Source organism: Tinamus guttatus, unplaced genomic scaffold (assembly GCF_059628265.1).
Source record: "Tinamus guttatus ecotype Peru unplaced genomic scaffold, ASM5962826v1 Tinamus_guttatus_pri_ptg000581l, whole genome shotgun sequence".
NCBI classification, from domain to species: domain Eukaryota; kingdom Metazoa; phylum Chordata; class Aves; order Tinamiformes; family Tinamidae; genus Tinamus; species Tinamus guttatus.
The window spans coordinates 20,262-43,451 of NW_028289115.1; the positions used below are offsets into that span (position 1 = coordinate 20,262).

At 57.2% G+C, this 23,190-nt stretch overlaps 2 gene segments (V, D, J or C); one reads left to right on the forward strand and one right to left on the reverse strand.

Annotated features, from left to right (window-relative positions):
• Positions 1-35: 35 nt before the first annotated feature.
• LOC148592479 (immunoglobulin heavy constant alpha-like) lies at positions 36-6,377 on the reverse strand. The segment is given in 5 exon segments: positions 36-424; positions 1,601-1,921; positions 3,829-4,137; positions 5,615-5,902; positions 6,350-6,377. Coding segments are annotated over 5 exon segments (1,332 nt in total).
• A 2,797-nt stretch (positions 6,378-9,174) lies between these two features.
• On the forward strand, positions 9,175-22,879 carry LOC148592480 (Ig gamma chain C region-like). The segment is given in 6 exon segments: positions 9,175-9,440; positions 9,752-9,824; positions 15,374-15,650; positions 18,985-19,314; positions 20,100-20,432; positions 22,548-22,879. Coding segments are annotated over 6 exon segments (1,611 nt in total).
• Positions 22,880-23,190: the final 311 nt, after the last annotated feature.

The following is a 23,190-nucleotide window of genomic DNA, read 5'->3' on the forward strand; positions in this document are numbered from 1 at the left end:
GCGACCCAACGCGACCCAACGCGCCCCAACGCGGCCGCTCAGGAGCAGGTGACGTCGGCGTCGGCCAGGACCACCGAGACGTTGACGGAGGCGGCTTTACCCGAGCTCTTGTCCAGGCTCTTCTGCACGAACGTGAGCGGCAGCCCCTCGTGGGCCACCACGCAGGCGAACGAGTCGCCCCGTTGCCACGCGGCCCACGTGGTCTGCAGGGCGCTGTAGACCGTGTAGCCCCCGGCGTCCTCCTTGGGGCCGAACACCTGGTAGCTCCCGCTGGCCACCGGCTGGTCCTGCTGGGTCCAGGTCACCAGGATGTCCTTGGGGCGGAAGTTGGTGGCCAAGCAGGTCAAGGTGGCCGTCTCCTCCCGCGCCAGCTCCTCCGCGGGCGGCCCGAACACGTAGACCGAGGGCGCCTGCACGGGGCCCGCTGCGGAGACGGGGGGAAGAGGCGCTCGGGACGTGGCCACCACTGGCCCCGGTGGCTCTCGCCATGGCCTGGACCCTTCCCGTTGACCGGCCCCTTCCATAGACCGGCCCAGTTGGCCCTTCCAGTAGAACAGACCCTTCCAACAGAGCAAACCCTTCCAATAGACGGGCCCAGTTGGCCCTTCCGGTAGGTTGGACCTTCCCAGTAGACCGGTCTCTTCCAGGAGAGCGGCCCATTGGGCTCTCCCAGTGGCCCAGTTGACCCTTCCAATAGACCAGACTCTTCCAGTTGACCCATCTCTTCCACTAGACCAGCCCAGTTGACTCCTCCAATAGACCAGACCCTTCCAATAGACCAAGCCCTTCCACTAGGGTGGCCCAGTCGACCCTTCCAATAGACCAGACCCTTCCAGTTGACCAATCTCTTCCACTAGACCGGCCCAGTTGACCCTTCCAATAGACCAGACCCTTCCAGTTGACCCATCTCTTCCACTAGACCAGCCCAGTTGACGCCTCCAATAGACCAGACCCTTCCAATAGACCAAGCCCTTCCAGTAGAGTGGCCCAGTTGACTCTTCCAATAGACCAGACCCTTCCAGTTGACCAATCTCTTCCAGTAGAGCAGCCCAGTTGACCCTTCCAGTAGAATAGACCCTTCCAATAGACCAAGCCCTTCTAGTAGACCGGCCCAGTTGACTCTTCCAATAGACCAGACCCTTCCAATAGACCCATCTCTTCCACTAGACTGGCCCAGTTGACCCTTCCAATAGACCAGACCCTTCCAGTTGACCAATCTCTTCCCATAGAGTGGCCTGGTTGACCCTTCCAATAGACCAGACTCTTCCAATAGACCCATCTCTTCCACTAGACCAGCCCAGTTCACTCCTCCAATAGACCAGACCCTTCCAATAGACCCATCTCTTCCAGTAGACTGGCCCAGTTGACCCTTCCAATAGACCAGACCCTTCCAGTTGACCAATCTCTTCCAGTAGACTGGCCCAGTCGACCCTTCCAATAGACCAGACCCTTCCAATAGACCAAGCCCTTCCAGCAGAGCGGCCCAGTTGACCCTTCCAGTCGCCTCATCTACCCCAACAGCCCCAGCTCTCCACCTGACCCCATCCAACCGCGTCACCCGACCACCCCGGCGCGGGACCGGGCGTCCCGGAGCTCCTACCCGTGCTCTTCTCGATGCTCTTGCTGATGGGCTCGAGCAGCTCGGGGCCGGACACGGTGCACGTGAAGGTCTCCCCCGAGTTCCACTCCTCGGCGCAGACCTTGAGGACGCTGGCGACGCGGTAGAGCCCGTTGTCCTGGCGCGCGGCCTCCCCGGTGGCCGCGTCCAAGGCGCCGCCGCTGCCGCCCTTGCGCTTCCACGAGAAGGTGACGTCGCCCGGCGCCCGCACGTTGGTGGCCACGCAGGTCACGCTGGCGTTCTGCGTCACGAAGAGCTCCTCCAGGGTGGGCGGGAAGATCTCCACGATCACCGTGGCGTCATCTGCGTGGAGGAAGCGGCAGGTATTAACATTTTTCCCAAAAAAGAGAGAAAAAATGGCTTTTTTCCCCAAAAAAAGAGAGAAAATATGGCTTTTTCTCAAAAAAGAGAGAAAAAATGGCTTTTTTTCCTCAAAAAACTAGAAGCCCTCTCCTTCTTCTGGGTTCTCACCCAGGGGCTTTTTTTAGAGCTGGTGTCACCTCCCATGGGGGTTTCGCAGGTGGCCGCGGCGCCACCGCAAGCGGCGGGGGGTGACGAGACGCGTCCGGGCGCTGGCGCGTGCAGAGAGCGGCGTGGGACCGCGCGCCCGGCCATCCACACAACCATCCAGCTTCCCATCCATCCATCCATCCATCTTCCCATCCATCCATCCATCCATCCATCCATCCATCCATCCATTCATCTTCCCATCCATCCATCCATCCATCCATCCATCCATCCATCCATCCATCCATCTTCCCATCCATCCATCCATTCATCTTCCCATCCATCCATCCATCCATCCATCCATCCATCCATCCATCCATCTTCCCATCCATCCGTCCATCTCCCCATCCATCTACCTGTCCCTCCACCCACTCAATCGCCCATCTTCCTGTCCATCCATCTGCCCATCCATCCGCTCAACCATCTCTCCATCTATCAACCCCTCCATCCATTCAACCCATCTCTCCATCCATCAATCCATCCCTCCATCCACTCAACCATCCCTCCATCAACTCAATCCATCCCTCCATCCATCAACCCATCCCTCCATCCACCAACCCCTCCATCCACTCAACCCATCCACTCAACCCATCCCTCCATCCACTCAACCCATCCCTCCATCCACTCAACCCATCCCTCCATCCACTCAATCCATCCCTCCATCCACCAACCCCTCCATCCACTCAACCCACCCACTCAATCCATCCCTCCATCCACTCAATCCATCCCTCCATCCACTCAACCCACTCAACCCATCCACTCAACCCACTCAATCCATCCCTCCATCTACTCAACCCATCCCTCCATCCACTCAACCCATCCCTCCATCCACCAACCCCTCCATCCACTCAACCCATCCACTCAATCCATCCCTCCATCTACTCAACCCATCCCTCCATCCACTCAACCCATCCCTCCATCCACCAACCCCTCCATCCACTCAACCCATCCACTCAATCCATCCCTCCATCCACTCAACCCATCCCTCCATCCATCAACCCCTCCATCCACTCAACCCATCCACTCAATCCATCCCTCCATCCACTCAATCCATCCCTCCATCCACTCAATCCATCCCTCCATCCACTCAATCCATCCCTCCATCCACTCAACCCACTCAACCCATCCACTCAACCCACTCAATCCATCCCTCCATCTACTCAACCCATCCCTCCATCCACTCAACCCACTCAACCATCCCTCCATCCACTCAATCCATCCCTCCATCCACTCAATCCATCCCTCCATCCACTCAATCCATCCCTCCATCCACCAACCCCTCCATCCACTCAACCCATTCCTCCATTCCCTCAATCCATCCCTCCATCCACTCAATCCATCCCTCCATCCACTCAACCCATCCCTCCATCCATCAACCCCTCCATCCACTCAACCCACTCAATCCATCCCTCCATCCACTCAATCCATCCCTCCATCCACCAACCCCTCCATCCACTCAACCCATTCCTCCATTCCCTCAACCCATCCCTCCATCCACTCAATCCATCCCTCCATCCACTCAACCCATCCCTCCATCCATCAACCCCTCCATCCACTCAACCCACTCAATCCATCCCTCCATCCACTCAACCCATCCCTCCATCCACTCAACCCATCCCTCCATCCACCAACTCATCCCTCCATCACCCCCTCCACCCCCGTCCCCCCGTCCCGCCGCGTCCCCCGCGTCCTCCTCCCCTCACCTAAGCACTCGTTGCTGATGGAGCGCTCGATGGGCTCCAGCAGGGCCTCCTGGGACACGCGGCACGCGAACACGGCGCCCGCGTCCCAGCTCTCCCGGCTGACCCGGACCTGGCTCGACTGCACCGAGCGGTTGTCGGAGCACTCGGCGCACACGTAGTCCTCCCGCGGCGCCTCCAGCGGCTCCCCGTTCTGCAGCCATTCCACCTGGGCCTCGGCGAAGAGGTTCTCCACCAGGCAGGCGAGCAGGACCTCGTCCTCGCCCTCGTGGCTCAGGATCTTCACGTCGGGCTGGGCGGTAGGGCACGATCCTGGAGAACAAGGAATTGGATGGGCTGGTGGCCCAAGACCTTGTGCAAGGCCAGGAGCATCTTCAGGAGCCAACCAAGGTCTTGTTCAATGGAGGAACCAGGTCAGGAGCATCTCCAGGACCTCCTGGAATCAATCAAGGCCTTGGATGATGGAGGAAACAAGGCCAGGAGCAACCCCAGGACCTCCTGGAGTCACCCAAGACCTCCTGCAAGGCCAGGAGCATCTTCAGGAGCCAACCAAGGTCTTGTTCAATGGAGGAAACCAGGTCAGGAGCATCTCCAGGACCTTCTGGAGTCAACCAAGGCCTTGTAAGATGGAGGAACCAGGTCAGGAGCATCTCCAGGACCTCCTGGAATCAACCAAGGCCTTGTAAGATGGAGGAACCAGGTCAGGAGCAACCCCAGGACCTCCTGGAATCAATCAAGGCCTTGTATGATGGAGGAACCAGGTCAGGAGCAAACCGAGGACCTCTGGAGTCACCCAAGACCTCGTGCAAGGCCAGGAGCATCTTCGAGAGCCAACCAAGGCCTTGTAAGATGGAGGAACCAGGTCAGGAGCAACCCCAGGACCTCCTGGAGTCAACCAAGGCCTTGTAAGATGGAGGAACCAGGTCAGGAGCATCTCCAGGACCTCCTGGAATCAACCAAGGCCTCATGCAATGGAGGAACCAGGTCAGGAGCAACCCCAGAACCTCCTGGAATCAACCAAGGCCTCGTGCAATGGAGGAACCAGGTCAGGAGCAACCCCAGGACCTTCTGGAGTCAACCAAGGCCTCGTACAAGGCCAGAACCAAGGCCAAGGGCATCTCCAGGGCCTCCAAAGCCAACCAAGGCCTCGTACAAGGCCAGAACCAAGGCCAAGGGCAACTCTGGGGCCTCCAGAGCCAACTGAGGCCTCAAACAAGGCAAAACCAAGGCCAGGGGCAACTCCAGGGCCTCCAAAGGCAACCAAGGCCAGAACCAAGGCCAAGGGCAATTCCAGGGCCTCCAAAGCCAACCAAGGCCTCATAGAAGGCCCAAAGTGAGACCAGGAGCAACTCCAGGGCCTCCAAAGCCAACCAAGGCCTCGTACAAGGCCAGAACCAAGGCCAGGAGCATCTCCAGGGCCTTCAAATCCAACCGAGGCCTCATAGAAGGCCCAGAGTGAGACCAGGAGCATCTCCAGGGCCTCCAAAGCCACCCAAGGCCTCGTACAAGGCCAGAACCAAGGCCAGGAGCATCTCCAGGGCCTCCAAAGCCACCCAAGGCCTCATACAAGGCCAGAACCAAGACCAAGAGCAACTCCAGGGCCTCCAAAGCCAACCAAGGCCAGAACCAAGGCCAAGGGCCTCCAAGGCCTCATAGAAGGCCCAAAGCGAGACCAGGAGCATCTCCAGGGCCTCCAAAGCCACCCAAGGCCTCATAGAAGGCCCAAAGCGAGACCAGGAGCCACCCCATCCCACCCGGGGCCCCCATCGAGGCCCGGATCCCTCCTCACCGGAGAAGCTCTTGGTGACGGTGGTGTCCGTGTCCGGGTGCGTCACGGTGCAGGACACGGAGTCGGCGTTGAGGTTGGCCAGGGTGGTCGTGAGGCTGGAGACCAGGGAGGAGACGCCGTCGGCGTCCGCGTAGACCGGGTAGACGTAGGACTCGTAGGGCTGCTCGGAGGCCCAGGTCACGGTGAGGGGCTCGGGGAAGAAGGCATCGGCCCAACAGGCGACGGTGACGTTGTCCTCGGGGCACGAACAGGGTTTCAACGGGTAGACAACGGGCGCCTGGGCCGGTTCTGGTGGGAGAGACGCGCGGTGACGTCGGGGCGGCCATTTTGCCCCGGAGGTGACGGGGTCGGCGGCCGAAAAGGGGACGTGAAAGTCCCGGCGGCGCCGGCGCCCCCCGGAAAAAAGGGGAAGTTCGAAAGGGCAGGAGTTTTCCCCCGAGACGCCGTTTCTGAGCCCAAAAAGGGCCCCGGCGCCGCCGGCGTCTCCTTGGGCTTCGGGGCGGCGAGAAGAGCCGGCGATTGGCCAAAAAGAGGGTTTTTGGGGTGTTTTTGGGGGGCAACGAGGGGTCTTGGGTCGCTCCCCGGCGAGGATGGGCCCGATTTGGGGGTGAATACGGCAAATTTGGGACGCGGCCCCTGAGGAGAGCGGCAGAGCGGCCCCCCAAGAGCAGGTATCGGAACGGGGCGTCGCGAGGGGCGCGAAAATGGGGTGGAAATGGGTGTTCGAGCACGAGCGTCGCGAGTACGGGTTAAAAATGGGCATTATGGGCACGGCTTGAGCACGAGCGTCATGAGTACGGGTTAAAAATGGGCATTATGGGCACGGCTTGAGCACGGGCATCGTGAGCTTGGCTTGATTAGGAGCCCTATGGGCACCATTCGAGCATGAGTATCACGAGCTCGGCTCAATAAGGAGCACTATGAGCTCGGCTTGAGCTCAAGCGTCATGATCTTGGCTCAAACAAGGGCTTTGCGAGCACGATGAGCACGAGTATCATGAGCTCAGCTCAATAAGGAGCCCTATGAGCTCAGCTTGAGCTCAAGCATCATGATCTTGGCTCAAACAAGGGCTTTGCGAGCACGATGAGCACGAGTATCGTGAGCTCGGCTTGATAATGAGCACTATGAGCTCAGCTTGAGCTCGGGCATCATGAGCTGGGCTCAATAAGGAGCTCTATGAGCTCGGCTCAATAAGGAGCTCTATGAGCTCAGCTTGAGCTCAAGCGTCGTGATCTTGGCTCAAACAAGGGCTTTGCGAGCACGATGAGCACGAGTATCATGAGCTCAGCTCAATAAGGAGCCCTATGGGCACCACTCGAGCGCGTCGTGAGCGCGGCAGGAAGGCGAGCGCGGTGAGCACGAGTCGGTGGTGCCCGCCGTGAGCGCGGCGCGGAAACGAGCGCTACGAGCACGACTTGAGCGTGAGCGTTGTGAGCTCGGCTCAATAAGGAGCCCTATGAGCTCGGCTCGAGCTCGAGCATCACGAGCTCAGCTTGAAGATGAGCATTGAGAGCACGGCTCGAGCACGGGCATCATGAGCTCGGCTTGAAAATGAGCTCTATGAGCTCGGCTCAAGCTCGTGCGTCGTGAGCTCGGCTCCATAAGGAGCCCTATGAGCTCGGCTCAAAAAAGGGCTTGGCGAGCACGACTCGAGCTCGAGCATCGTGAGCTCGGCTTGAAAATGAGCCCTATGAGCACCGCTCGAGCACGAGCATCATGAGCTCAGCTTGATAAGGAGCTCTATGAGCTCAGCTTGAGCTCGGGCATCATGAGCTCGGCTCGATAAGGAGCTCTATGAGCTCAGCTTGAGCTCAAGCATCATGATCTTGGCTCAAACAAGGGCTTTGCGAGCCCTATGAGCACGAGTATCATGAGCTCGGCTCAATAAGGAGCTCTATGAGCTCGGCTCGAGCTTGAGCATCGCTAGCTCGGCTTGGAAATGAGCACTATGAGCACGGCTCGAGCTCAAACATCATGAGCTCAGCTCAAAAATGAGCACTATGAGCTCGGCTCAAGCACGAGCATCGTGAGCTCGGCTCCATAAGGAGCCCTATGAGCACCGCTCGAGCTCAAACATCGTGAGCTCGGCTTGAAAACGAGCACTATGAGCACCGCTTGAGCATGGGCATCGCGAGCTCGGCTCGATAAGGAGCCCTATGAGCTCGGCTCAAGCACGAGGAACGCGAGGTCAGCTCGAAAATGAGCACTACGAGTGCGGCTCGAGCACGAGCATCGTGAGCTCAGCTTGATAAGGAGCCCTATGAGCACCGCTCGAGCTCAAACATCATGAGCTCGGCTCAAAAATGAGCACTATGAGCTCGGCTCAAGCACGAGCATCGTGAGCTCGGCTCCATAAGGAGCCCTACGAGCACTGCTCGAGCTCAAACATCGTGAGCTCGGCTTGAAAACGAGCACTATGAGCTCGGGTTGAGCATGGGCATCGCGAGCTCGGCTCAATAAGGAGCCCTATGAGCACTGCTCGAGCACGAGGAACGCGAGGTCGGCTCGGAAATGAGCAGTACGAGCTCGGTTCGAGCTCGAGCGTCGTGATTTTGGCTCAAAAACGAGCACTATGAGCGTGGTTTGAGCTCAAAAATCACGATCTTGGCTCAAAAATGAGCGCTACGAGTGTGGTTTGAGCTCAAACGTCGCGATTTTGGCTCAAAAATGAGCACTATGAGCACAGCTTGAGCTCAAAAATCCCGATTTTGGCTCAAAAATGAGCACTACGAGCACGGTTCGAGCTCAAAAATCACGATCTTGGCTCAATAAGGAGCATTATGAGCACAGCTTGAGCTCAAAAATCACGATTTTGGCTCAAAAATGAGCACTATGAGCGTGGTTTGAGCTCCAAAATCATGATCTCGGCTCAAAAATGAGCACAACGAGTGTGGTTTGAGCTCAAACGTCGCGATCTTGGCTCAAAAATGAGCACTATGAGCACAGCTTGAGCTCAAACGTCACGATTTTGGCTCAAAAATGAGCACTATGAGCATGGTTCAAGCTCAAAAATCACGATTTTGGCTCAAAAATGAGCACTATGAGCACAGCTTGAGCTCAAACGTCACGATTTTGGCTCAAAAATGAGCACTATGAGCATGGTTCGAGCTCAAATGTCGTGATCCTGGCTCAAAAATGAGCACTATGAGCACAGCTTGAGCTCAAAAATCACGATTTTGGCCCAAAAATGAGCACTACGAGCGTGGTTCGAGCTCAAAAATCACGATTTTGGCCCAAAAATGAGCACTATGAGCACAGCTTGAGCTCAAAAATCACGATTTTGGCTCAAAAATGAGCACTACGAGTGTGGTTCGAGCTCAAACGTCGCGATTTTGGCTCAAAAATGAGCACTATGAGCACAGCTTGAGCTCAAAAATCACGATCTCGGCCCAAAAATGAGCACTATGAGCACCACTTGAGCTCAAAAGTCACGATTTTGGCTCAAAAATGAGCAGTAGGAGCGTGATTCGAGCTCAAAAATCGCGATCTTGGCTCAAAAATGAGCACTATGAGCACAGCTTGAGCTCAAAAATCACGATTTTGGTTCAAAAATGAGCACTATGAGCGCGGCTCGAGCTCAAACGTCGGGATCTTGGCTCAAAAATGAGCACTACGAGCATGGTTTGAGCTCAAAAATCACGATTTTGGCTCAAAAATCAGCACTACGAGCGTGGTTCGAGCTCAAAAATCACGATTTTGGCCCAAAAATGAGCACTACGAGCACAGCTCGAGCTCAAAAATCACGATTTTGGCCCAAAAACGAGCCCTACGAGCACGACGAGCCCGCGCGTCGCGACATCGACCACCAAAACGGCTTCGGAATCGCGTCTCGAGGGCCAACGCGGCTCCAAAACGGGCGTCGCGGCCCAAAAACCCCAAAATGGGGTTATTTTGCCCCAAAAGAGCCGTTTTTTGGCCCTTCCGGGGGGTTTCGGCGCCCCCGAGGGTCCCCAACGCGTCCCCAACGTCCCCAATGTCCCCAATGACCCCAATGACCCAAACCAGCGTCGAGGTGGCACCACCGGGTCCTTCTTCATGACCGTCATGGCCGAGACCTGCAAGAGAAAAACGGTGATTTCCGGCGCGCGAAACGGGGCAAAAATCGCCCAAATTGACCCATTCTTTCTCGTTTTTCAGCCCCCGGGCCCGTTTTGGGCTGAAAAACGCCCGTTTTGGGGCCGCCGAGACGCCACGCGCCGCGAAACAAGAGGTGGGAAGCGGCCGCCCTCTCCATCGCGCCCGGATCGATGGATTGGCCGAGCGATTAGCGTTCCTATTGATTATTGATTGTTGATTATTGATTATTAATTATTGATTATTGATTATTGATTGTATCAATTATTGATTTTATTGGTTATCGATCCGATTTTATTGGGCGTTTCTCTATTAATTAATGGGCCATTGATCGATCCTATTGGTTATTGATCGTGGCCGCCATCAACGCCGGCGCTTGGCGATCGCTTATTGGCCGCTTATCGGCCACTTATCGGTCACTTATTGGTCACTTATTGGTCCCTTATTGGTCACTTATCGGTCACTTATCGATCACTTATTGGCCACTTATTGGTCCCTTATTGATCGCTTATTGGTCACTTATCGGTCACTTATTGATCGCTTATTGGCCACTTATTGGCCGTTTATCGGCCGCTTATTGGTCATTTATTGGCCACTTATTGGTTGCTTATTTGTCGCTTATTGGTCATCATTGATCACTTATTGATCACTTATTGGCCGCTAATTGGCTGCTAATTGGCCGCTTATTGGGCACTTATTGGCTGCTTATCGGTCACTTATTGGTCACTTATCGGTCGCTAATTGGCCGCTTATTGGTCACTTATCGGTCACTTATTGGCTGCTTATTGGTCACTTATTGGCCTCTTATCGGTCACTTATTGGCCGCTTATCGATCACTTATTGATCACTTATCGGTCACTTATTTATCACTCATCGGTCGCTTATTGATCACTTATAGGTCGCTTATTGGCCGCTAATTGGCCATTTATTGGCCGCTAATTGGCCGCTGATTGGTTGCTTATTGATCACTTATTGACCGCTTATTGGTCGCTTATTGGCCGCTAATTGGATGCTTATTGGTTGCTTATTGATCACTTATTGGTCACTTATTGGCTGCTTATCGGTCACTTATTGGTTGCTTATTGGTCGCTTCTTATTGGCCACTTATTGATCATTTATTGGACACTTATTGATCGCTTATTGGCCACTTATTGGCCACTTATTGGCCACTAATTGGCCACTTATTGATCACTTATTGGCCGCTTATCGGTCCCTTATTGGCTGCTTATTGGTCCCTTATTGGCTGCTTATTGGCTGCCTATTGGTCACTTATCAATCGCTTATTGATCACCTATTGGCCGCTAATTGGCCGCTTATTGGTCGCTTATTGATCACTTATTGGCCGCTTATCGGTCCCTTATTGGCTGCCTATTGGTCACTTATCGATTGCTTATTGATCACTTATTGATCGCTTATCGGTCCCTTATTGGCTGCCTATTGGTCACTTATCGATCGCTTATCGATCACTTATCGATCGCTTATCGATCGCTTATCGATCGCTTATCGATCGCTTATCGGTCCCTTATCGGCCGCTCATTGGTCGCCTCGCGCGCGCGGGTCAGGACGCGGCGCCGTTTTGGGGCCGTTCAGGCAGAACGGGGCCGTTTCGGGCCCGTTTCTCAGGAAGTCGCTGGTTTCTCCAGGCCAATTTTAGCCAATTTTCCACCCGCCCCAGCAGAGGCTTTTTTGGGTTTTTTTCGGGTTTTTCTCACCCTTTTTTTGGCCTTTTCGGCGTCCTCCAGGTCTCGGCTCAGAAAGGAGCCATTTGGCGCCCGGCAGCGGCCCCAAAAGCTCCAGTTTTGGCCCCAAATCTTCACCAGGGACCCAAGGGCTCCGTCGTGGAGCCGGAACCTCCAGGATGGACCCAAAAACTCCATGAATGGACCCAAATTCTCCAGCATCGACCCCGGATCTCCTTCACGGACCCAAAAATCTCCATTATGGACCCAAATTCTCCAGCATCGACCCCAGATCTCCTTCATGGACCCAAAAATCTCCATTATGGACCCAAATTCTCCAGCATCGGCCCCAAATCTCCTTCACGGACCCAAAATCTCCATGAATGGACCCAGAATCTCCATCAGGGACCCAAATTCTCCAAGATTGACCCAAAATCTCCATGAATGGCCCCAAATTCTCCAGCATCGACCCAAAAATCTCCATGAATGGACCCAGAATCTCCATCACGGACCCAAATTCTCCAACATTGACCCCAAATCTCCTTCGTGGACCCAAAATCTCCAGGAATGAACCCAGAAACTTCATGAATGGACCCAAATTCTCCAGTTTCAACCCAAATTCTCCAACATTGACCCCAAATCTCCTTCATGGACCCAAAATCTCCGTAAATGGACCCAGAATCTCCTTTGTGGAACCAAATTCTCCAGCATCGACCCCAAATCTCTTTCGCAGACCCAAAATCTCTATAAATGGACCCAGAATCTCCATCACGGACCCAAATTCTCCAACATTGACCCCAAATCTCCTTCATAGACCCAAAATCCCCATAAATGGACCCAAAAACTCCTTCGCGGAGCCAATTTCTCCAGCATCGACCTCGAATCTCCATCACGGACCCAAATTCTTCGAGAATGGACCCAAAAGGACCGGGATGGACCCAGAATCTCCAGGTTTGGCCCCAAAAGCAGCGTCATGGCCCCAAATGTCCAAATTTGGACCCAAATCTTGGCCGGGGAGCCCAAAATCTCCAAAATGGAGCCCGGAATCTCCCACCTGGACCCAAAAACGCCCCTTTTTGACCCAAAATCGCCAACGTGGCCCTAGAGTGACCCGAAAGCTCCATAATGGACCCCAAATCTCCTCCAAATGGCTCCAGAAATGACCCAAAACTGCCGGAATTGACCCCAAAACTGGGGCAAGGGCCTCCAATATGGGTCCAAAAGGGCCAAAATGGCCCCCGAGTCTCCGGAAAGGCCCCAAAATCTCTCGTTTTGGCCCCAAATCTGAGCCGCGGGGAGGCCGGAGGTGAGAGGGGCTGGGGGGACCTGTGGGGCTGGGAGCTGTGGGGCAGCCGTGGGGCTGGGGGGGCTATGGGGAGCTATGGGGAGATATGGGGCTAGGGAGAGCTATGGGGCTAGGGGAGCTATGGGGAGCTATGGGGCTAGGGAGAGCTATGGGGCTAGGGGAGCTATGGGGAGCTATGGGGCTAGGGAGAGCTATGGGGCTAGGGGAGCTATGGGGAGCTATGGGGCTAGGGAGAGCTATGGGGCTAGGGGAGCTATGGGGCTGGGGAGAGCTATGGGGCTGGGGAGAGCTATGGGGCTGGGGGAGCTATGGGGAGCTATGGGGAGCTATGGGGCTAGGGGAGCTATGGGGCTGGGGGAGCTATGGGGCTGGGGGAGCTATGGGGAGCTATGGGGCTGGGGAGATCTATGGGCTGGGGAGATCTATGGGGCTAGGGGAGCTATAGGGAGCTATGGGGCTAGGGGAGCTATGGGGAGCTATGGGGAGCTATGGGGCTGGTAGCTGTGGGGTTAGGGAGTAGCTATGGGGAGCTATGGGGCTAGGGGAGCTATGGGACTAGAGGAGCTATGGGCTATGGGAGCTATGGGGCTGGGGAGCTATGGGGCTGGGGAGATCTATGGGGCTGGGGGAGCTATGGGGCTGGGGAGAGCTATGGGGCTGGGGGAGCTATGGGGCTGGGGGAGCTATGGGGAGCTATGGGGCTAGGGGAGCTATGGGGCTGGGGAGATCTATGGGGCTGGAGGGGAGCTATGGGGCTGAGGAGAGCTATGGGGCTGGGGAGATCTATGGGGCTAGGGGAGCTATGGGGCTGGGGGGGGGCTATGGGGCTGGGGGAGCTATGGGGAGCTATGGGGCTGGTAGCTGTGGGGTTAGGAGTAGCTATGGGGCTGGGAGAGCTATGGGGCTGGGGGTAGCTATGGGGCTGGGAGCTGTAGGGATAGGGAGTAGCTATGGGGCTGGAGAGGAGCTAATGGGGCTGGGAGCTATGGGGCTGGGGGAGCTATGGGGCTGGGGGAGCTATGGGGCTAGGAGAGCTATGGGGAGCTATGGGGCTAGGGGAGCTATGGGGCTGGGGGAGATATGGGGCTAGGGGAGCTATGGGGCTAGGGAGAGCTATGGGGAGCTATGGGGCTGGTAGCTGTGGGGTTAGGGAGTAGCTATGGGGCTGGAGGTAGCTATGGGGCTAGGGGAGCTATGGGGCTGGAAGCTGTGGGGCTAGGGCTAGCTATAGGGCTGGAGAGAAGCTATGGGGCTGGGGAGAGCTATGGGGCTGGGAGCTGTGGGGCCAGGGGTAGCTATGGGGGCTGGAGAGGAGCTATGGGGCTAGGGGAGCTATGGGGAGCTATGGGGCTGGCGGTGAGCTGTGGGGCTACGGGTAGCTATGGGGCTGAGGGGAGCTATGGGGCTGAAGGGAGCTATGGGGCAGGTAGCTATGGGGCTGACGGGAGCTATGGGGCAGGTAGCTATGGGGCAGGGAGCTGTGGGTTAGGCAGTAGATGTGGGGCAGGGTCTATGGGGCAGGAGGCAGCCGTGGGGCAGCACCATGGGGCTGGGGGGGGGGCTATGGGGCAGCAGCCGCCAGGCCCAGCCCCACAGCTCCCCCTGCCCCATAGATCCCCCTGCCCCATAGATCCCTTCCAGCCCCACAGCTCCCCCTGCCCCATAGATCCCCCTGCCCCATAGATCCCCCCTGCCCCACAGCTCCCCCTGCCCCACAGCTCCCCCTGCCCCATAGATCCCTTCCAGCCCCACAGATCCCCCCTGCCCCATAGATCCCCCTGCCCCATAGATCCCTTCCAGCCCCATAGATCCCTTCCAGCCCCACAGATCCCCCCTGCCCCACGGAGCTGCCCCCCAAGTAGCCGTGAGAACTGTGGGGCAGGGGGCTCCTCTCAGGCTCCTCCCCCTTCTATGGGGCTCCCCTCCGCTATGGGGCAGGAGGCTTCTCTATGGGTCCGCCCTGTTCTATGGGGCAGGAGGCTCCTCCCCATTCTATGGGGCTCCTCTCCTTTCTATGGGGCCCCTCCTCATTCTATGGGGCAGGGGGGTCCTCTCAAGCTCCTCCCCCTTCTATGGGGCTCCTCCCCATTCTATGGGGAAGGAGGCTCCTCCCTTTTCTATGGGGCAGGGGGCTCCTCTCAGGCTCCTCCCCATTCTATGGGGCTCCTCCTGTTCTATGGGGCAGGAGGCCCCTCCCCCTTCTATGGGGCAGGAGGCTCCTCCCTTTTCTATGGGGCTCCTCCTTTTTCTATGGGGCAGGAGGCCCCTCCCCATTCTATGGGGCAGGGGGCTCCTCTCAAGCTCCTCCCCATTCTATGGGGCTCCTCCCTCTTCTATGGGGCCCCTTCCTGTTCTATGGGGCAGGAGGCCCCTCCCCATTCTATGGGGCAGGAGGCTCCTCCCCCTTCTATGGGGCTCCTCCCTCTTCTATGGGGCCCCTCCCTGTTCTATGGGGCAGGAGGCCCCTCCCCCTTCTATGGGGCAGGAGGCCCCTCCCCATTCTATGGGGCAGGAGGCTCCTCCCCATTCTATGGGGCTCCTCCCTCTTCTATGGGGCCCCTCCTGTTCTATGGGGCAGGAGGCTCCTCCCTCTTCTATGGGGCTCCTCCCCTTCTATGGGGCAGGAGGCTCCTCCCCCTCTATGGGGCGGGGTCTCCCCATGGGTCCCCCCATTGACGCCCCTCCCTCCCTCCCCCCCAGGCCCCGCCCCCTCCGTGTTCCCGCTCAGCCCCTGCTGCGGGGGCGGGGGCCGACGCCCTGGGCTGCCTCGTGATTGGCCCGTTCGCGGCGGCCCCGCCCATCGCGTGGCGGGACGAGGCCACGGGCGCCGCCCTCGATGACGTCACCAGTGACGTCATTGGCCATGACGTCACGGGCGCCCTGCGAATCAGCAGCCTCCTGCGCCCGCCCCGCGGAGCCGGGGGGCGGAGCTTCCGCTGCGCCGTGGGGCAGAGCGGCCCGGCCGCCGTCGTCACAGGTGAGAGGGCGACGGGGGGCGGGAACGGGGCCGAAACGGGGCCAAATTTGGCCCGGATTGGCCCGAATTGGTCAGAATTGGTCCAAATTGGTCCAAATGGGTCCGAATTGGTCCAAATTTGGTCCAAATTGGGCTGTTTTTGCAAGAAGGAAGGGGTGGGACATTTGGCCCGAATTGGCCCAAATTGGCCTGAATTGGTCCAAATGGGTCCAAATTGGCCCAAATTGGTCCAGATTGGTCCGAATGGGCCCAAATGGGCTCACATGGGCTCAAATTGGCCCAAACAGGGCTGTTTTTGCAAACAGGAAGGGGTGGGATGTTTTGCCCAAATTGGCCCAAATTGGCCCGAATTGGCCCAAATTGGTCCAAATGGGCCCAAATGGGCCCGAATGGGCTCAAATTGGGCTGTTTTTGCAAAAAGGAAGGGGTGGGATGTTTGGCCCGAATTGGCCCAGATTGGCCTGAATTGGTCCGAATAGGTCCAAATTGGTCCAAATGGGCTCACATGGGCCCAAATTGGGCTGTTTGTGCAAGAAGGAAGGGGTGGGATGTTTGGCCCAAATTGGCCCGAATTGGCCCGAATTGGTCCAAATTGGCCAGAATTGGTCCAAATTGGCCCGAATGGGCCCAAATGGGCCCAAATTGGGCTGTTTTTGCAAGAAGGAAGGGGTGGGACGTTTGGCCCCAATTTGGCCCGAATTTGGCCGAAATTGGCTGAAATTGACCCGAATTGGTCCAAATTGGCCCGAATTGAGCCAAATGGGCTCAAATGGGCCCAAATTGGGCTGTTTTTGCAGACAGGAAGGGGTGGGATGTTTTGCCCACATTTGGCCCTAATTGGCCTAAATTGGTCCAAATTGGTCCAAATGGGCCCAAATGGGCCAAGAGTGCAAAATGGGGAAAAAACGGTGCAAAATGGGGAAAAACGGGAGAAAAGGATGCAAAATCAGTGCCAAAGCGATGCAAAATGGGGAAAATCGGTGCAAAATGGGGCAAAATCGATGCAAAATGGGGCAAAATGGGGCAAAAACGGTGCAAAATAGGGAAAAACGGGGGAAAAACGATGCAAAATGGGGAAAAATGGGGAAAATGGGGCGAAAACGGTGCAAAACGGTGCAAAATTGGGGCAAAAACGGTGCAAAATGGGGCAAAACTGGTGCAAATTCGGTGCAAAAATGGTGCAAAATGGGCAAAAACGGTGCCAAAATGGGCAAAAACGGTGCCAAAACGGCACAAAATGGGGAAAAACGGTGCAAAACGGTACAAAACGGTACAAAACGGTGCCAAACGGGCTCAAGCGGGTCATTTCTCACCCCGTTTCAGCGTGCCCCCCGGGCGCCGCGTCCCCCCCGTGGCTCCGCGTCCTGCACTCCCCCGCGTGCGGCGCCGGCGGCTCCGTGGAGCTGCTGCAAAATGGGGCAAAAACGGGGAAAAATGGGGAAAAGGGTGCAAAATGGGGCAAAAACCATGCAAAATGGGGAAAAAATCGTGCAAAATGGGGCAAAATTGTGCAAAATCGGTGCAAAATGGGGAAAAATTAGTGCAAAATGGGGCGAAAACGGTGCAAAATTGGGGCAAAAACGGTGCAAATTCGGTGCAAAAATGGTGCAAAATGGGGCAAAAACGGGGGAAAAAAACGGGGAAAATCGATGTAAAACAGTGCAAAAACAGTGCAAAATGGGGAAAGATCGATTCCAAATGGTGCAAAATGGGGCGAAAATGGTGCTAAATGGGGAAAAATCGCTGCAAAATGGGGGAAAATCGCTGCAAAATGGGGGAAAAACTATGCTAAATGGTGCAAAATGGGGCAAAAATGGTGCAAAATCGACGCAAAACGGTGCCAAAACGGTGCAAAAATGGGGCAAAATGGTCCAAAAACGGCACAAGATGGGGCAAAACCGGCGCAAAAACGGCACAAAATGGGGAAAACGGTACAAAACGGTACAAAACGGGTGCAAACGGGGTATTTTCTCCCCGTTTCAGCGTGCCCCCCGGGCGCCGCGTCCCCCCCGTGGCTCCGCGTCCTGCACTCCCCCGCGTGCGGCGCCGGCGGCTCCGTCGAGCTGCTGCAAAATGGGGCAAAAACGGGGAAAAATGGGGAAAAAGGGGTGGAAAGGGTGCAAAATGGGTGCAAAATCGATGCAAAATGGGGAAAAATTCGTGCAAAATGGGGCAAAATTGTGCAAAATCGGTGCAAAATGGGGTAAAATGGGGCAAGAACAGTACAAAATCGATGCAAAATGGGGAAAAAAATCGATGAAAAACAGTGCCAAAAACGGTGCAAAATGGTGCAAAATGGGGCAAAAACGGGGCAAAATCGATGCAAAATGGGGAAAAATCGATGCAAAATGCTGCAAAATCGATGCAAAATGGGGAAAAATCGATGCAAAATTGATGCAAAATGGGGAAAATGGGTGGAAAATGGTGCAAAATTGGGAAAATTGGTGCAAAAATGGTGCAAAATTGGTGCAAAATGAGCAAAATTGATGCAAAAACGGTGCAAAATGGGGAAAACGGTGCAAAGTGGTCTGAAACGGGCTCAAACGGGTCATTTCTCACCCCGTTTCAGCGTGCCCCCCGGGCGCCGCGTCCCCCCCGTGGCTCCGCGTCCTGCACTCCCCCGCGTGCGGCGCCGGCGGCTCCGTCGAGCTGCTGCAAAATGGGGCAAAAACGGGGAAAAATGGGGAAAAGGGTGCAAAATGGGGCAAAAACCATGCAAAATGGGGAAAAAGGGGGGGAAAGGGTGCAAAATGGGTGCAAAATCGATGCAAAATGGGGAAAAATTCGTGCAAAATGGGGCAAAATGGGGCAAAAATGGGGCAAAAACAGTGCAAAATCGATGCAAAATGGGGAAAAAATCAATGCAAAACAGTGCAAAAACGGTGCAAAATGGGGCAAAAACAGTACATAATCGATGCAGAATGGGGAAAAAATCGATGCAAAACAGTGCAAAGACAGTGCAAAATGGGGAAAAATCGTTGCAAAATCGATGCAAAATGGGGCAAAAACGGGGCAAAAACGGGGCAAAATCGATGCAAAATGGGGAAAAATCGATGCAAAATGCTGCAAAATCAATGCAAAACGGGGAAAAATCAATGCAAAATCGATGCAAAATGGGGAAAAGTCGGTGCAAAATCGATGCAAAATGGGGAAAAATCAATGCAAAATCGATGCAAAATGGGGAAAATGGGTGCAAAATGGGGCAAAATTGGGAAAATTGGTGCAAAAATGGTGCAAAATTGGTGCAAAATGAGCAAAATTGATGCAAAAACGGCACCAAATGGGGAAAACGGTGCCAAACGGGTGCAAACGGGGTATTTTCTCCCCGCCTCAGCGTGCCCCCCGGGCGCCGCGTCCCCCCCGTGGCTCCGCGTCCTGCACTCCCCCGCGTGCGGCGCCGGCGGCTCCGTCGAGCTGCTCTGCGAGGCCGGCGGCTTCGCGCCGGCGCCGCTGGCCATGGAGTGGCTGGTGGACGGGGCGCCCGGGCTGCTCCCCATGGACGCCCTGGACGGGCCCCGGCGCGCGGACGGCGCCGGGACGTTCGCGGCCGCCGGGAGGGCCAACGTGTCGCGGGACGAGTGGACGCGCGGCCGGGTCTACACGTGCCGCGCGGAGCACCCCGGGAGCGGCGCCGTCGTGGAGGAGCACGCGCGGTTCTGCCCAGGTGGGGTGCGCGACGGGGGGCTCGGGTGGGCTTGGAGGGGTCCTGGGAGGGGCTTGGATGGGTCTCAGAAGGGTCTTGGATGGGTCTACAATGATGGAGGGTCTTGGAAGGGTCTTGGAGGGTCTTGGATGGGTCTACAATGATGGAGGGTCTACAATGATAGAGGGTCTTGGATGGGTCTTGGATTGGTCTTGGAGGGGTCTTGGATGGGTCTTGGATGGGTCTACAATGATGGAGGGTCTTGGATGGGTCTTGGAAGGGTCTTGGGAGGGTCTACAGTGATAGAGGGTCTACAATGATGGAGGGTCTACAATGATGGAGGGTCTTGCAGTGATGGAGGGTCTTGGATGGGTCTTGGAAGGGTCTTGGGAGGGTCTTGGGAGGGTCTACAATGATGGAGGGTCTTGGAAGGGTCTTGGAAGGGTCTTGGAAGGATGGAGGGTCTTGCAATGATGGAGGGTGTCCAATGATAGAAGGTCTTGGAAGGATGGAGGGTCTTGGAAGGGTCTTGGAGGGGTCTTGGATGGGTCTTCAACGATGGAGGGTCTTGGATGGGTCTTGGGAGGGTCTTGGATGGGTCTTGGAGGGGTCTTGGAAGGGTCTACAATGATGGAGGGTCTACAATGATGGAGGGTCTTGGAAGGCTCCCGGAAGGGACGTCCAACCATAGAGAGTCTCGCGATGACGAAGGGACGTCCAACACGGAGGGTCTCCAGACCCCCAAGGCCGTAGGGCCTGGCGGGTCCCCCCGCGTCCCCCATGACGCCGCCATGGCCGCCCCGCAGGCCCCGAGCTCCGCTGCAGCAGCCCCGTGTCGGCCTTCGTCCTCCCCCCCGGCCCGGCCTCGCTCTACGTGCGCCGCTCGGCGCGGCTGCTCTGCCTCGTGGTCGACCTCCCCGGCGAGGCCGGCCTGGAGGTGACGTGGAGCCGCGAGCGGCCGGGGCCGCTGCGCCCGGCGCCGCTGCGCGTGCGGCCCCACGCCAACGGCACCTACACGGCGCTCAGCGCGCTCGACGTGGGCGCCGACGACTGGGAGGCCGGCGAGCGCTTCGAGTGCGCCGTGCGCCACGGCGCGCTGCCCGCGCCGCTCGTGCGCTCGCTCGCGCGGAGGCCGCCAGGTGGGTGCTGGGCCGGGAGGGCGGCAACGGGTGGGATCGGGGTCTAGGGGGGCCAAAAAGACCCGGGGCGGCCTCCGCGGGTCAAAAAAGACCCGGGGTCGGCCTCCGCGGGCCAAAAAAGACCCGGGTTCGGCCTCCTAGGGCCCAAAATCGCCTGGATTTGGCCTCCTAGGGCCCAAAATCACCCGGGTTCGGCCTCCGCGGGCCAAAAAAGACCCGGGTTCGGCCTCCGCGGGCCCAAAATCACCTGGATTCGGCCTCCTAAAATCACCTGGATTCGGCCTCCTAAAATCACCCGGATTCAGCCTCCCTGGGCCAAAAAATACCCAGATTTGGCCTCCTCAGGCCCCAAAATCACCTGGATTCGGCCTCCACGGGTCAAAAAATACCCGGATTCGGCCTCCTAGGGCCCAAAATCACCTGGATTTGGCCTCGACGGGCCAAAAAATACCCGGATTCGGCCTCCCTGGGCTCAAAATCACCCGGATTCGGCCTCCTAAAATCACCCGGATTCGGCCTCCCCAGACCCCAAATCACCCAGATTCGGCCTCCCTGGGCCCTAATTCACCCGGATTCGGCCTCCCTGGGCCAAAAAATACCCAGATTCGGCCTCCTAAAATCACCCGGATTCGGCCTCCCTGGGGGCGGTTGAGGCCAAAAGCGCCTGGATTCGGCCTCCCTGGGCCAAAAAATACCCAGATTTGGTCTCTCTGGACCCAAAATTACCCAGATTCGGCCACCCTGGGCCAAAAAATACCCAGATTCGGCCTCCTAGGGCCCAAAATCACCCGGATTCGGCCTCCTAAAATCACCCGGATTCAGCCTCCCCAGACCCCAAATCACCCAGATTCGGCCTCCCTGGGCCCTAAATCACCTGGATTCGGCCTCCCTGGGCCAAAAAATACCCAGATTCGGTCTCTCTGGACCCAAAATTACCCAGATTCGGCCTCCACGGGCCAAAAAATACCCGGATTCAGCCTCCCTGGGAGCGGTTGAGGCCAAAATTGCCCAGATTCGGCCTCCTTTGGCCCCAAATTGCCCAGATTCAGCCTCCTCGGACCCAAAATCACCCGGGTTCGGCCTCCTCGGACCCAAAATCACCCGGATTCGGCCTCCTAGGGCCCAAAATCACCCAGATTCGGCCTCCTAAAATCACCCGGATTCGGCCTCCACGGGCCCAAAATCACCCGGATTCAGCCTCCTAAAATCACCCGGATTCGGCCTCCCTGGGGGCAATTGAGGCCAAAATCACCTGGATTCGGCCTCCCCGGACCCAAAATCACCCAGATTCGGCCTCCCTGGGCCCCAAATCACCCGGATTCGGCCTCCCCGGGGTGGTTGTGCCCCAAATGCCCCCGAACCGGCCTCCCTGGAGGCCGCTGTGCCCAAATTGCCCCATTTTCACCCTCCCTGCACCCAATCACCCCAAATCGCCCCAAATCACCCCAAATCGCCCCCAACCACCCCAAATCGCCCCCAATCGCCCCCAATCACCCCAATCACCCCAATCACCCCCAATCTCCCCCAATCCCCCCCAATCACCCCAAATTGCCCCAATCACCCCCAATCGCCCCAAATCACCCCCAAATTGCCCCATTTTCCCCCTCCTCACCCCAATCGCCCCCAGTCGACCCAAATCACCCCCAAATCGCCCCATTTTCCCCCTCCTCACCCCAATCACCCCAAATCACCCCAAATCACCCCCAAATCGCCCTATTTTCCCCCTCCTCACCCCAATCACCCCCACTCACCCCAAATCGCCCCCAATCACCCCCAATCACCCCCCACTCACCCCAAATTGCCCCAATCGCCCCCAATCGCCCCCAATTGCCCCAAATCACCCCCAAATTGCCCCAATCGCCCCCAATCACCCCCAATCTCCCCATAATCACCCCCAATCACCCCCACTCACCCCCAATCACCCCAATCCCCCCCACTCACCCCAAATTGCCCCAATTGCCCCCAATCACCCCAATCTCCCCATAATCACCCCCAATTGCCCCATTTTCCCCCTCCTCACCCCAAATTGCCCCAATCTCCCCCAATCACCCCAAATCGCCCCAAATCGCCCCATTTCCACCCCACTCACCCCAATCTCCCCCATTCCCCCCCCAGAGAAGCTCTCGGCTCCCTCCGTCCTCGTCCTGGCGGCCCCGGACGAGGCCCCGTCGGCCTCCCCCAACGTCCACCTCACCTGCCTGGTCACCGGGTTCCACCCGGCCGCCGCGGACGTCGAGTGGCTCCAGGGCAGCGCGGCCGTTGCCGCCGGCGCCGCCGCCACCACCGCCCCCCAGCGCGACGGCCGCGGCGCCCACTTCATCTACAGCAAATTAACGGTCGGCCGCGACGCGTGGGACCGCGGCGACGTCTTCACGTGCGTCGTGGCCCACGAGGCCCTGCCGGGGAGGCTGCTCCAGCGCTCGCTGCAGAAGAGCCCCGGTAAATAGAGGGGGCGCCCCCGTGGCGAGCAATAAAGCCCCCCGTGATGACGGCCCCACGCGTCGCTTGTCTGCGCGCCGGGGCGGTGGGGGGGGGGCGGTGGGTGGGTTGGGTGGTTGGTGGTTGGTTGATGGTTGGTTGAGTGGATGAGTTGGTTGGTTGATGGTTGGTTGGTTGATGAGTTGGTTGGTTGATGGTTGGTTGAGTGGATGAGTTGGTTGGTTGATGGGTTGGTTGGTTGGTTGGTTGATGGGTTGGTTGGTTGATGGTTGGTTGGTTGATGAGTTGGTTGGTTGATGGTTGGTTGAGTGGATGGGTT